Source organism: Sphaerodactylus townsendi, linkage group LG08 (assembly GCF_021028975.2).
Source record: "Sphaerodactylus townsendi isolate TG3544 linkage group LG08, MPM_Stown_v2.3, whole genome shotgun sequence".
NCBI lineage: Eukaryota > Metazoa > Chordata > Lepidosauria > Squamata > Sphaerodactylidae > Sphaerodactylus > Sphaerodactylus townsendi.
The window spans coordinates 24,274,147-24,287,513 of record NC_059432.1 but is presented as its reverse complement, the minus strand read 5'-3'; the positions used below and the strand labels follow the sequence as shown (position 1 = coordinate 24,287,513).

At 39.8% G+C, this 13,367-nt stretch overlaps 1 protein-coding gene across 8 annotated transcripts in view; it reads left to right on the top strand.

Annotated features, from left to right (window-relative positions):
• The window catches only part of HERC4 (HECT and RLD domain containing E3 ubiquitin protein ligase 4), a 47,213-nt gene that overhangs the window by 23,063 nt on the left and 10,783 nt on the right, over positions 1 to 13,367 (top strand). For 5 of the 8 annotated variants that reach the window (XR_007245306.1, XR_007245308.1, XR_007245307.1 and 2 more), the window contains exons 12-18: positions 457 to 516; positions 620 to 731; positions 1,221 to 1,410; positions 2,739 to 2,911; positions 4,464 to 4,583; positions 10,518 to 10,541; positions 10,952 to 11,050. Coding sequence is in view for 3 of the 8 variants with exons in the window: in XM_048506455.1 (XP_048362412.1) it covers positions 457 to 516; positions 620 to 731; positions 1,221 to 1,410; positions 2,739 to 2,911; positions 4,464 to 4,583; positions 10,518 to 10,541; positions 10,952 to 11,050 (778 nt within the window). In the remaining 5 variants the exon portion in view is untranslated. Of the gene's footprint in view, positions 1 to 456; positions 517 to 619; positions 732 to 1,220; positions 1,411 to 2,738; positions 2,912 to 4,463; positions 4,584 to 10,517; positions 10,542 to 10,951; positions 11,051 to 13,367 lie in introns of those variants that run through there. The other 3 variants (XR_007245309.1, XM_048506457.1, XR_007245310.1) reach the window with 2 other exon arrangements.

Sequence of the window (13,367 nt, the reverse complement as noted above, 5' to 3'; positions counted from 1 at the left end):
AAAAACAAAAAAGATGCAGGGGAAGTAGTAATTAGTTTAAATGTCACCTAAGGTTTTCTTTTACTATGTCTTTTGGTTCATGCTGGAACCAAGCTTAAGTTTTTACAGCAGAGTGGGTAGTCTTTCTGAAATATTCTAGCTGTGAATGGGCAGTTTTGAGTACAGGTCATCTGTTCAGTTTCTTAATGAGGATTCAGTTCTTCTGAGGATACTGTAATGAGCACAGTTAACCAGTGAATATAATGCCATCTGTAAAAGTTACAATCTATTTAAACATTGGCCCCTTCCGCACACGCCAAATAATGCGTTTTCAAACCACTTTCACAACTGTTTGCAAGTGGATTTTGCTATTCCGCACAGCTTCAAAGAGCACTGAAAGCAGTTTGAAAGTGCATTATTCTGCATGTGCGGAATGAGCCATTGTGTTGTATTAATTTTTTTTTCATTTTTAAATAGTGAAATAGATGGAACATTTTCCTCCACCGGATGCCTAAATGGGAGCTTTTTAGCTATCAGGTGCGTGGGTAGTGTGCCTTATTTTAAACTCCTGATTTTAACATTACAATGTTGACTCCTGTGTAATGCATGAAGAAAGCTGAATTTTCTGTTCTTTCTGTAGTAATGATGATCACTACAGAACTAGTGCCAGAGTCTCAGGAATTGATATGAATGCTGCTCGACTTCTTTTTCATAAACTTATACAGCCAGAGCATCCACACATATCTCAGCAGGTTGGTTCTGTAAATCCTCCTTCAATTTAGTATTCTCCCATTCCAGATGATGTCTAATAGTAACTTCTGGATCCTTCTTTTTACTGTGAATTTGAAATTTTAGGCTTCTAATGGAGCGTTTGTATTATTTGTTTGAAAATGCAAATTGCAGGAATGGTTCTGATGTAGCTATGTGAGAAATAGTTTTGTGATTTTTTAAATAAGCGCTGCATTTTTATTATTTTTAGGGCTGAAATAAGTACACATGAATATGTGTTATAGGCCAGAACAGAAATGTATAGCATAATTGCTAACTGTTCTTGATGTCAAGAAACATTTGTTCTCAGGATGCTTACTGAAGGTCTCTGGTGTTTCTTTTATCATGAAAACACTTCTGTGCAAATGAATTTTCTATTCCAGTTTTTCATCTGGTTATATGAATCTGTTTGTGTTTTTCTTGAAAGTGTTTTAAAGTTAAATCCAGAATCTTGCTTTGAACAACATTTTTAGGTGGCAGCTAGTTTGGAGAAGAATCTTATTCCTAAACTGACCAGTGCCTTCCCTGATGTTGAAGCCCTAAGACTGTTTTTAACCCTGCCAGAATGTCCGCTGATGAGTGATTCAAACAATTACATGACACTAGCAATTCCATTTGCTGCAGCAATTACAAACCTAGAAAAAGCTCCACTAAAAGTTCTTGGTAAGTTCTTTTTTTAAAGTTTTTTTTAAAAAACCTCTTCAACTATGAATTTTCATATGTATGTTTGTTTATTTTTGGATTTATATCCCACCCAATCCCCGAAGGGCTCTATGACTCCTCAGTGATAATTATGTTTACAAAGAGAAATGTTGCTGCCTGCATACCTTGATATTTCTATATGAAAAATACTGCTACCCTATAAGAATAACCTCTGCTTGTAATTTTGGGACGTGCTAGTTTTTAAACATTGAACCATTCAATCATATGAGTGAATCCTAAATTCAACTCCTATCAGAAATGACTGCTCCTTTCTCATATCACACAACTCTTCGAATATCTTTGAGAGGGCACCCACCTCATCAAAATATAAGGCACCATCTCCTCCCAAGCTGATCGTTTCTCAGTCTAAATTAATATGGTAATTCTCCTAAGGTGCTGCAGCCAAGAAGGAACCAATTCCTGAGACCTTACTCCTGATGTCTCTGTGTAATAAAGGAGCTGTTTGATGATCACATTCCTAAATTTAGGGATGTGATATTTCCTAGTTAGAAAGGTCTTGAAAATGGCCATTTAAACGAGATTTTAAGCTCTTTAAAAACATTTTCGAAAGAGAGATTGCTGGGCCTCAGTTTATTTGTTTTGATAAAGATATAATATTTTGGCTGAGTTAGATTCTAGTCCTGTAGCACCTTTGAGACCAATAAGATTTCTCTTCGGGAGCTTTGATTCTCAATAGTTTATAATCCCAAAATACTGGACTATAATCTAGTTCTGCTACTGTGGACCAACGTGGCTGCCTTCCTGAAAACAATTTCTGCCTGGTTGTGGTGGGTTTTCCGGGCTGTGTGGCCGTGGTCTGGTGTACACAGTGTAACAGACTTCCCTCGGTGATACACCTCTGAAGATGCCAGCCGCAGATGCAGGCGAAACGTTAGGAACAAGATCCACCAGACCACGGCCACACAGCCCGGAAAACCCACCACAACCAGTTGAATCCGGCCGTGAAAGCCTTCGACAATAATCCAGATTTCTGTATCCAATGAAAAAATGTCCAAGAGCACTAGGGCATGTAACTTCTGATCTTAAACTGGGTCGGGTCTTGTCTTGTCTGAATGAAACCAAGCAACTTGATAACACAATATAAGATTAGACAGCAGGGTCTTTATTTGGGAACATCTGTAGTAAGGAATATTCTACCTTGTATGATGTGGAACAACTGATAAATTGATACAACAAATAATATTAGTTACATACAAGTCCAGTTAAGTTGTATGGTATTTTTATCTGTATGTAAATTGCTCAATCTCCCCCCCCCCCTTTATTTGTAGAAAACTGGTGGTCTTTATTGGAGCCTCCATTATTTCTCAAAGTAGTGGAACTTTACAAGGATGTTGTGGTTCATCTTTTGAAACTGAATAAGATCGGCATTCCTCCTTCAGAGCAAAGAATCTTCAATAGCTGTTTACATACTGCCCTCAAAGTTTTGGAAATTTTGTACAGGGTATGTTTCTTATCGCTTTGTATCCATATTTAAACCACTGAGTGCATTTTAGTATTAACATAATTGAAGCTAAAGTTTTTCTGCCTTTCTTTCTGTCTATGTGGACCATTCGGGGTTTAGCATTTGTGTTTTGAGCAGTGGGCAAAGAACATTTCCTTGTGTCCTCATAAGTGGAAATACAAATAGAACGTGAGATAGAATTTTTTTTTAAGCTATAGAATACCTGATTTTTGCATCTTTAGCAAATGGGACATTTAGCCATGTTTTCACTTAAGCCACAGTGGGATGGGCCACATCATAAGAACATAAGAACAAGCCAGCTGGATCAGACCAGAGTCCATCTAGTCCAGCTCTCTGCTACTCGCAGAGGCCCACCACATCATAAACTGAGTTAAATTTTATTTTGTGAAGAATTAGCTAGCTTCAGTAGTATTTTGCTGTAGGCAAAACTGCAGAAATTGAATTTCAACGCTTAAAACCATATAACAGAAGAAATATGATACAATTTGAAGGAAACTTTTTCAGAAATAGCTAGTGAGTTAATTGTGCCTGCTGGCTGCAAGGGGAGAGACTGCTTTCCTCATGGGTTAGAGTTGTTACTGCACTGACTTGGATAGCCCAGCCTAGCCTGATCTTGTCAGATCTCAGAAAGTAAGCAAGGTAGGCCTATCAAGTATTTTGGATGTCAGACCAGACCAGAAGTCAAGGGTTGTGACATAGAGGAAGGCAATGGCAAACTGTCTCTTGTCTTGAAACCCATCTGGGGTTGCCATAAATCAGCTGTGACTTGACAGCAAAAAAAAAAGTTATTACTACCTGCTTTGAGTTATTGGTCAACCTGTGTTTAAGTATTTGTAGAATTTAATGTTTTTCTAGATGTTGTGACTTCCGGATTGCATGGTCATATTCCAGTAATATTGTCAAGATGCCAGCCACAGATTCAGGCAAAACGTCAGGAGAAAATACTATTAGAACACGGCCATACAACCCAGAAAACTCACAACATCCTAGTGATTCCAGCCACGAAAGCCTTCGACAATACAATGTTTTTCTGCTGTGCAGTTTTTAAATTCTTTTGATGCTATAAGTTGCTTTGAGTCCTCATTGAATGGTGGGTTAAAACACTTAAATAAAATAAATGACTGCAGCAATAGGCAGTGTGCCATATTTTAAAATAAATGTGATTTTGGAGTTCAGGGCTCTACAATGATTAAAGAAATGGCATTTCTCAGTTCTTATGCTTAGTGGTTTGAAATGTGCTGAATTTTTTCAAAGCTGTGAAAGCTTGCTATAGGCTGCCTCTACTGAGTTCTTTCTGGGAAATGTACATGCTTTTAATTTTCTGTACACATCTTTGTTCTTCTGCACGTTGGTATTTTTTATATTTATAAAGGAAAATGGTCTTTTCTTGAGTCTGTTTTGTCAAACATTTGCTTCAAAAGATGGGGTAACTCCCATAGGTGTTAAGTTTAGGAGTTTGAAAATGTTTGTAGTTTTAGTGGAATGGAATGTAAAATATTCTTAATGATAAAATGTTGCTTTTTTAATTTAGGTAAATGAAAAAGGGGGACAAATCATACAGTATGATAAATTCTACATACATGAAGTACAAGATTTGATAGACATAAGAAATGACTACATCAGCTGGGTTCAGCAGCAGGCTTATTGCATGGTAAGTATTCCCATTTTTGTCCATACCTTCTAAAACGCGTATCTAGATTGCTTTATGCTTTATGGATTTTTATTCATGTGCCAGAAGTATTGCATATTAGACCCAGAATGAGCAAATGACTTGATTCATTGCTTCATTGCATATTTTTAAAATCCTGTATGTAGAAAGCTGCATGTTACAGAGAAGGGTTCTAAACCAACTTCCTCCTTCACAGAATGCTTTTCTGCGTCAAGGGATATTTTTTCTACTATTGGAGCATTCCAGGAACAGTTACACAATGTGGCACGCTGTTTGCTGAGAGCACCTTTTGGTTTTCTTTTCATTTCTCGGTTCCTTCTTAATTTCCCCTAATATGTGCCTTGCTGAGATTTTCCTATAAGGTTATTTATGTTGTCAAGCTAACTGACAGTGAAAACAGCCTGCAATCCACCTTTTTAGGCGGTGCTGAGAGTACAAGCGCAAATGATTCAGGGCACTATGATGCCGTGACGTACTCCTTCACATTTTATAAAATTCCTGTACTGCTGTGCAGTTCTCCATTATAAAATTTTAAAAATTGGGCATTAGCATCACAGTTTCAGGACCTTTGGAGCAATTTTCAGATATGCATCTTTTTATAACCAAGTGCCTTCTGTATAAGAATTTTGTAACATGTGAAGACCCTCAGTCCTGATGTCTTGAAATGTGGGAACTAACATTTTGTTTTATGGCAGTGGCTCTCTTGTTTTTATATTTTGTTTTGCTCTTTATGCGCTTTCACAACAATCCTTAGAGGTAAACATTTTTTGCTGCGGTGTTAGATGTGAGGATATCTGAGGGCAGATCAAAGGCTATCTGCTGATTTCCAGTGTCCCATATCTTCAGTATATAACATACAACAGTTTGTAAAACTGTATATTAATAAAGAGAATTGCTGTCATGTAGTTCTAAGAGAATAAAACGCACTTAGAGTCCATTTCTGTGACTTGGTGTTCCCAGTCAAATGCACAAGGCAATATTCAAGATCTTACACCTGGTTACCAAAGTAGGGTAAGGTTGGTTCAGGTGTATGTATTTGAAACATTCCTTCAAGTGCACGTATAACAATATTTTTCTCTTCAATAAAATAAAAGTGTAATTCACCCAATGTTAAAACATATCAGTATAATACTGTAGCTGCATTTGTTATATATTAGACTAATTAATAAATACATTATACTTTGCTATTCAATTGCGTGGTACATAGTGCTAATTTTGTCTATTTCTGCAGTCTGAATCTTAACCATGTTTTCCTCTGTTGGAAGTGTGTGTGTTTGAATTTTGCATTTTACCCCTGTGCTGCTCCCTGGGGTTCACTGAGCTCGGGGTCAGGACAGGCTGCAGGTGGCAGTTAAAGTAGGAAATTTGCTTCTGCAAGTACTGCTCCACTGGCACAAAATAAGATTTATCCCAATAAGGTGTTGTTTTTTTATTCGACTGTATAAAGAATTTTTCTCAGCCAGTTGTAAATGAAAGGTGCTGTGTCCTTTCCAATAATAAGCTCAAACCACTTTAGTTGCCATGGACAAATATGCTCAAAATCTCATTTCAGCCAATTGGTAGTTTCTAATCTCCAATAGGTAATAGATTGTAATAGTACACCTGTTGGTATACTATTACAATCTGTTACCTAGTTAAGATTAGAAGCTATTAAATGGCTGAAAAGTGGGTGGACTGTGTGCAAGACTGTCTTTTTTACTACTTTGCCATATGTGAAAGAGATTGACTAGCAGCCTAACATTTATTTTTTAGAAAATGTTTCCTTCCTTTTGTTCAGTCTGGCTTACAATGAAATATGCACAAAAGCCAGCAGATAGCTAAAAACCCTTTCTAGTATTTTATATTCTTCATATGACAGAACAAGGAACCCCCTGGGACAGAGTGGTAAGCCGCAGTATAGCAGTCAAAGCTTCTCACAACCTGAGTTTGATCCCGATGGAAGTTGGTTTTGGGTAGCTAACTCAAGGTTGACTCAGCCTTCCATCCTTCTGAGGTCAGTAAAATGAGCACCCAGCTTGCTGGGGGTCAACTGTAGATGACTGGAGAAGGCAATCGCAAACCACCTCATAAAGTCTGTCTAGTAAATGTTGTGAATGTGACAACCTCCCCGTGGGTTAGTAATGACCCAGTGCTTTGCCTTTTTTGTTTATGGCACAAGATATTTAGTTTTGCTTTGAGTTGAGTATCATCTGTAAAGTAATTTATATCAAACTCTTCTTAACATTCTGTAGGCTCTGTAAGTTATCGACTGTTCCTGTGTTTCCTTAAGTATCTTTACTCCAGTTGGGCCAGCGTGGTGCAGTGGTTAAGAGCAGGTGGATTCTAATCTGGAGAAGCGGGTTTGATTCCCCACTCCTCCACCTGAATGGCAGAGGCTTATCTGGTGAACCAGATGTGTTTCCGCACTCCTACTTTCCTGCTGGGTGACCTTGCACTAGTCACAGTTCTTTGGAATTCTCTCAGCCCCATCTACCTCACAGGATGTCTGTTGTGGAGGGAGATGGGGAAAGGAGTTTGTAAGCCACCTTGAGTCCCCTTACAGGAGAGAAAGGTGGGATATAAATCCAAACTCTTCTTCTTCTTCTGTTTAGCTGAAATAGTACTTCAATTAACATTCTGCCTGTTATCCTGAACAGACTGTTTCATCCCCATTCTGTTAATTTTCTGCAAGTATACCAGTTCTTAGCTGTAGGTTGGGACCTTAATTTGTGTAAAATACAAAGTATTCCCGCTGAAAGTACTGGAGGGTAGGGATGGAGATACCAGTATTTGTATCTCCCACTATGTAGTATTGCTCTTTTCAGTTTATAATATCCCAAGGTTATAACTGGGAAGAAATGGAAAAGAGTCTGTCCTCCTTTCTCCACTGGGGAGAATTAAATGACTAAACCAGGGGAATAGGAAAATGGTGTCTTCCCAGTCTGTTTTTTCCATTGTTGTGAATAGCAGGATTTGGGAACCAGTTCATGAATCCCGGATCATGCTCCTGATCTCTCACCTATTGCAGTTGGGACTAAAACAAATGAAGTCTAAGGAGCTCCTATTAACAAAATTTTAAAAAGTTGTAACGAGCAGGCTGCTAAGTGCCAAACTTTGTTCAGTAGAGAAAAGCAGTAAAAATACTGGTGATGAAAAACTGAAAAACTCACTTTGGGTTACTACTGGCTGGTAAAAGCTGATAAAAACGGGAATAGGGTGGGTGTTTTTTAATTCTTCCACCTGAGAAATCTCAAGGCAGCAAAAGCTTTTAAAAATGACCTTAATTGTTCTTTACGCTTAAGTTAAACCCTAGGAGTGAATAAGTCACCATGTCTTGCTGATGGTTAGAAAACAGTTTCCTAGGGAAGTGTTTGTTCTGCCTCGAAGAAGATAATTGCTACTAAGATAATTGTTCTATTAAGTTGTATATTGTATTTTAGCAGCAGATTTTGGTTCTTGACCATAATAAATTATATTCTTCTATTCTTGCCCTAAACATTCATTCAGAAGATTTTGTTATGCTAAACTTTTAAAGCCCTGACTTGGATGGCCCAGGCTGGCCAGATATTGTCAGACCTTGGAAGCTAATTAAGGTCAGCGTGGTTAGACTACCAAGGAAGTCCAGGGTTGCTGTGCCGAAGAAGGCAATGGCAAACTCCCTCTCAGGTCTCTTGCCTTGATATATATATATGGGCTGAGTGAGCTGAGACTGGATGTCATTTTCCTCTACCACCAAACTTGTAAGAGCAGATTGTGGTCTTCTGCTCATCTTTAAATGGTTAATTGCAGCTGCTGGTGGGGCTGCAGTTTTCATAGGGGATATACAGGAAGGGGAGAGGGGTTTTAACCATATCACTTCCACACTTTTTTGCTTTGAAACTGCCCCCCCCCCCCCATCTGTAGCTTACTAAAAGAAAACATGGGAGTTCTTACAACATTTTGTCTGCAGGAGGGGCTACTTTGATGAACAAACATCTTCCCCTTCTATGTGGCCTTAATCTAAATTAGAAATCATGCAACTCTAATTGATTGTTTAAATAGATGCATGATCTAATTTTCAATTTGAATCTTGGATATGATCCTTCTGGTGCCCTTGCCTCATATTTTACTTTTGTGATCCAAAGCTAAAAAGCTGTGTGTACAGAACCCCCAGATTCTTCAGTTAGAATGAATTGAGTATATTGTTTGGATTCTGAAGACGAAAGATGTCAAGATTAATTTTCCGAATACATTTACAGGCAGAATGAAACGACAGTGTGTTTCTTGGAAACGTGGAACACTTACTGGTTATACATTTCTAGGAAATGGTTATCTCAGTGTCGGGTGTGTTTGTCCTTTCCTGTCAAATGCTATTGGAGGTACTGTTCAAGGTCAGAACATAGAACCTGAGTTTATACAGAGGGGTAACTCTGGAAGTTGTTTATAAAACAAAAACGTGCAGACTTTAGAAAAGATAACGGCATCACTAGATCAAAGTGATCAAAATGCAAATGTCGGTATTCTTCAAACACTTTCCTCTTCCTTGCAAAATGAATGATTAAAGGCCAAACTTTTTTTCCCAGGAATTGGATCCAGGGATCCTGCAGCTGTTTTTCTCTGCAGTCACACAGCAGTTGCGGGGAATGTCTGTTTAAAAAATAGCCAGTTTGGACCATGGTGGGAGGAAGAGCTCCTTCAGTTTCTATCAGCCAGTTTCCTGTGCTGAAACAGTACTGGGGGATTTATTTCCCAGAAGCCTTTCCCCCTCAGCACCTTTTCAAGCCCTAATGGGCTTTCCTTTCTTTTTCTCAGACATTCCTCAGAGCTGTTGCCCGACCCAACTCTTTTAAAAAGGGTGGTTTGGCTTTAACTCATGAGGTTGCACAGATGCATCATTGCAAGAAATGCATGGAATCTGCCTCCGTCCATCTGACTCGCTCATTCAAGATCAGTGGCATTTATAGAAGGATCCTTTCTTTGTAATTTTTCAAACATATCCTCTGAGGATATTATTTTATTTTTGGATCAGAAGTGTCTCTTTCCCTACTCATATATCTCAGCAGCCGTTGGCGGTATTTCCATAACAACTTGAAGTGTAGCAGACACCTTAAAATCTAATTTGTGTGGACTAGTGTGGTCTAGAGCACACTTTTTCAGATGTAATGCAGTAGCTCTTTGCTAAGCAGAGCTCTTATGTGGCAGCATTAGGGGGGGAAAACAGAATCGAAGGATGTGAAAACTAGGAAGTACAAAATGAAATGTAACACTGTAAATTTCAGTTTAGTTTCAAAGGGTAGAAAGACCATTCAGTGGTTTTGCTAAGCTAGTTGTGTCTGTACTGGGTGAGAAATTCCTATTTTGTGGAGATACTTAACAATTTTAGAACAGCAGGTTTGAGTCCAGAGAGCACCCTTAGACACCAGCAAGAGGTTGGGGGTGGGGAGCTATTAGCTTTCAAGAATCAGTGCTTCCATGATCAGATACCTTTGACTTTCAAAAGCCCATGCCCCAAACAGTCTTGTTGGTCTCTGAGGTGCTGCTGCACTGGAATTTAGCTGTTCTGTTAAAGACCAACATGGCTACCCTCTGAAACTTAACAGCTTTAATGAGAAATCCCAAATCCTCGTTCAGTCCTGGTAGCATCACATCTCTTAATGAATTATAATGTAGCTATTTCATACTGGATTCACTACTTGAAGGAGAATGGTGACAATATGTTGGTTTTGGATCTGGGTCTGGATGTGATCACGGCACATGCAGTTCCTAGAATCCGCATAACTGTGCGAGGGTTTTCAGCCAATGCTGTCTGCGAAAGGTGTCCTGAAGCGGACTCGTGCCTATTAGAAATGGAAAGGTCAGGCAAATGCTTTTTGAGGATGTGGGGACAGGAATATACGTGCAGCAATTAACTGCTTTTTCCTCTTAATTACTGCTGCCTTTTCTGCCCTGCTGTGGCAGGACATCAGCCATGGATTAAATGAGGTAAGGGGCTACCTGATCTTCACAGCAAAAGCTCTGAGATCAGATGTTGAATTTTTGACTCGTCTGTAAGCCGTGGAACTATCATGACAGCATGTAATCTTAAAAAGGTATACCAATTATTCGACGTATTAAATAAGGAGACCATGTTGCATAGGAAATACATTATCCAGCCACACAATTCCTTTAAAACAAACAAAATCTAAATACCTTCAGAGATTGGATTGCGTATTTCCATACTACATCTTGGAAAATAAAGATTAATAAAATAGATGTGACAGCTTAAACTTAAGACCCCTGTACTGGCTAGTCTTTGCTTAATCAGCAGAGCAAAGAGAAGGACTAGAATCCCTGTTTTAAGGTGAATTGTTGCAAATATTGCTAACACTACATTTCTCCCCCATTCTTTCCAGCTGGCAGATGTACCAGTTACAATTTGTACCTACCCATTTGTGTTTGACGCGCAGGCGAAGACAACGCTCTTGCAAACAGATGCATTCTTACAAATGCAGGTAAAATAGCTCTGTGTTTCGATATTTTAAAAGTGCTGCATGGAGTAAAAGTTAAAATGCTCTGATAGAATTTAATGCGTACTTTCATAATAAGCTTCTCAAGTGTTTGCCACCGTGATGCGTCCTTCTTTAAATACAAAGACGGTTTCCTAGGAGAGAAATTGTGCACATAATCACCTTTTTTGTGCTCTGATTATGCAGTCAGGCAGTTGTAGTGTACAGTTACTGCCTTGCTGCTGAATGTGCTTATATTGACAAGTAAATTTCTGGATCTGTGCAAACAGGACTCTCTGTCAAGACTCAAATGAAGAGGAATTGAATAGTGCATTCCCACTAGTTTGGGATTGAAATTAAAAGCAATGGAAGTCCAAAGAAGGCTAAGAAAGCAAAATGAGAGGCTGTGATTAATTGAAATGATCACAGACAATTTACGGAGGAGAACGAGGCTTACAGACAAGCAGTCAGAGCAGTATTTCGGTATAAAAACGCCACACCTCTCATAAGTGCCTGCACCAAATCTTGGAAACAACCCATTAATGACCCTCACTGTGAATAAGAGCATTCTCAAAGAATGAGGATACCATGCTATCAGGGACCAGAAGAGGTATCCATGCGTTTACCCGGACTGATCAGAGCTGTGGGGAAGGCACTAGTTCAGTGGTTCTCAACCTTCCTAGTGCCGCAACCCTTTAATACAGTTCCTCATGTTGTGGTGACCCCCAGCCCTAACATTTATCCATTTTACAGTTGGAGTACACTGATGCAGAGAGTCTTAGGCAACCCCTGTGAAAGGGTAATTCAACCCCCAAAGGGGTCGCGATCCACAGGTTGAGAACCGCTGCACTAGTTCCTTCTTCGCCAGCCCCAATGGAATTCCTCATTAGGGTCTTGCCAATTGGAGTGGGTCTGGCCAGCAATATTGGCAGGGGCTGATGGGAATTGCAGTCCATGAACATCTGGAGCACCATAGGTTGGCCACCCCTGGCCTATACTGTGGCTTCTAAATTTGTGGCAAGTACAGCTGGCACTTGACTGGTGGCTGAGGCAGTCTGCCAGCCCTGCCCAACCCCAGCCTCTAGAGAGGCCAGGTTTCTGCACAGGAGTCTAGGAGAGCATTCTGGATATACAGCTGCCTCATAGATGCCTGCAAAATTGGGTCATAACAGTCTTAGCAAAATCCTGAGCCATAGAACCTGCGAGTAAACTGTGGCTCACACTTAATATTTGGTGATTGTGACAGCTTTGTGTTTGCTTTGTCCTGTGTGCTGTTTATCTCCATGTTGGAAAAGTATGATTTATTAAGTGGCACTCAAAATTTGATTTGAATTATAGCTGTTAAGTATTGAAACTTTGCAGATACTTTTTTTGTCACCTGGGAAAATGAAATAAAATATTTCAAAATTAAATAAGTCCCTATAAAAGTTAAAGAGGTATCTGATTTCAGCACAAAGAGTTGCATAATCAGCTGCAAATATCCACTCACCTGAGCATCTGTAGCCAATTCAAATTGTTTTCAGAAAACTGTGGAGAATAGCTCAGAAGAGTTTTTTGGTACTACTTTTAGAAGACAATGGCTTGGATCTCGCGATCCATGGGTGCAAAGATCAGGGATCTTGCCTGCACTTACCTCCTTTCCCCCAGCTGTTCTGACCCCAAGGAAGCTGATTCTTGGGTCTTGGGACCCATGGGGCTAATGGTCACATGGGCTGCCTTGAGAAGGGAACACAGTTGCTCATCCATGCGCCCTCTTTGTTGAAGTAGCAGGAAAGCAGTTTTGCCTTCAGTGTTCTGTGCAGCTCACTCACCCACATGGTAATTGGTCCCCATCGATCCAGGGAATCAACTGTCCTGGGGGTTGGAAAAGAGTACTGGGAAGAAGGAATGTGGGAAAGGTTCACAACTATTAGTTCTTTCCACTGATGGATCACTGGATCCAACTCAATGCCATGTCTGATGGAAGTATCCAAAGGGAGGTGAGTCAGACATTTTAGTGCGGCAGTTACTTTTATGAGCTTATTTCAAAGCTCTTGGTTCAGAAGGCAAGTCGAAGTCAGAATTATTCAGGGTTGTTATGGCTGACAGATTTTAATGGACTTGCAGTGGTGCTGTTAGTGTATTAAGTATTGAACTGTGTATCAGGAGAGGTTGAAGCATGCCTTGAACTGTTTACGCATCCCTGATTCAGGAGTCCGTAGTCTTTTGGAATTCTGACAAAGGGTGACACAGAATGGTGGCCACAGGAGGTGGAATTACACACACATGCAGGGGAAGCCTAAATGCAGGGAAGAACAGAGAAACCCTGCTGGGCAAGTGCCCC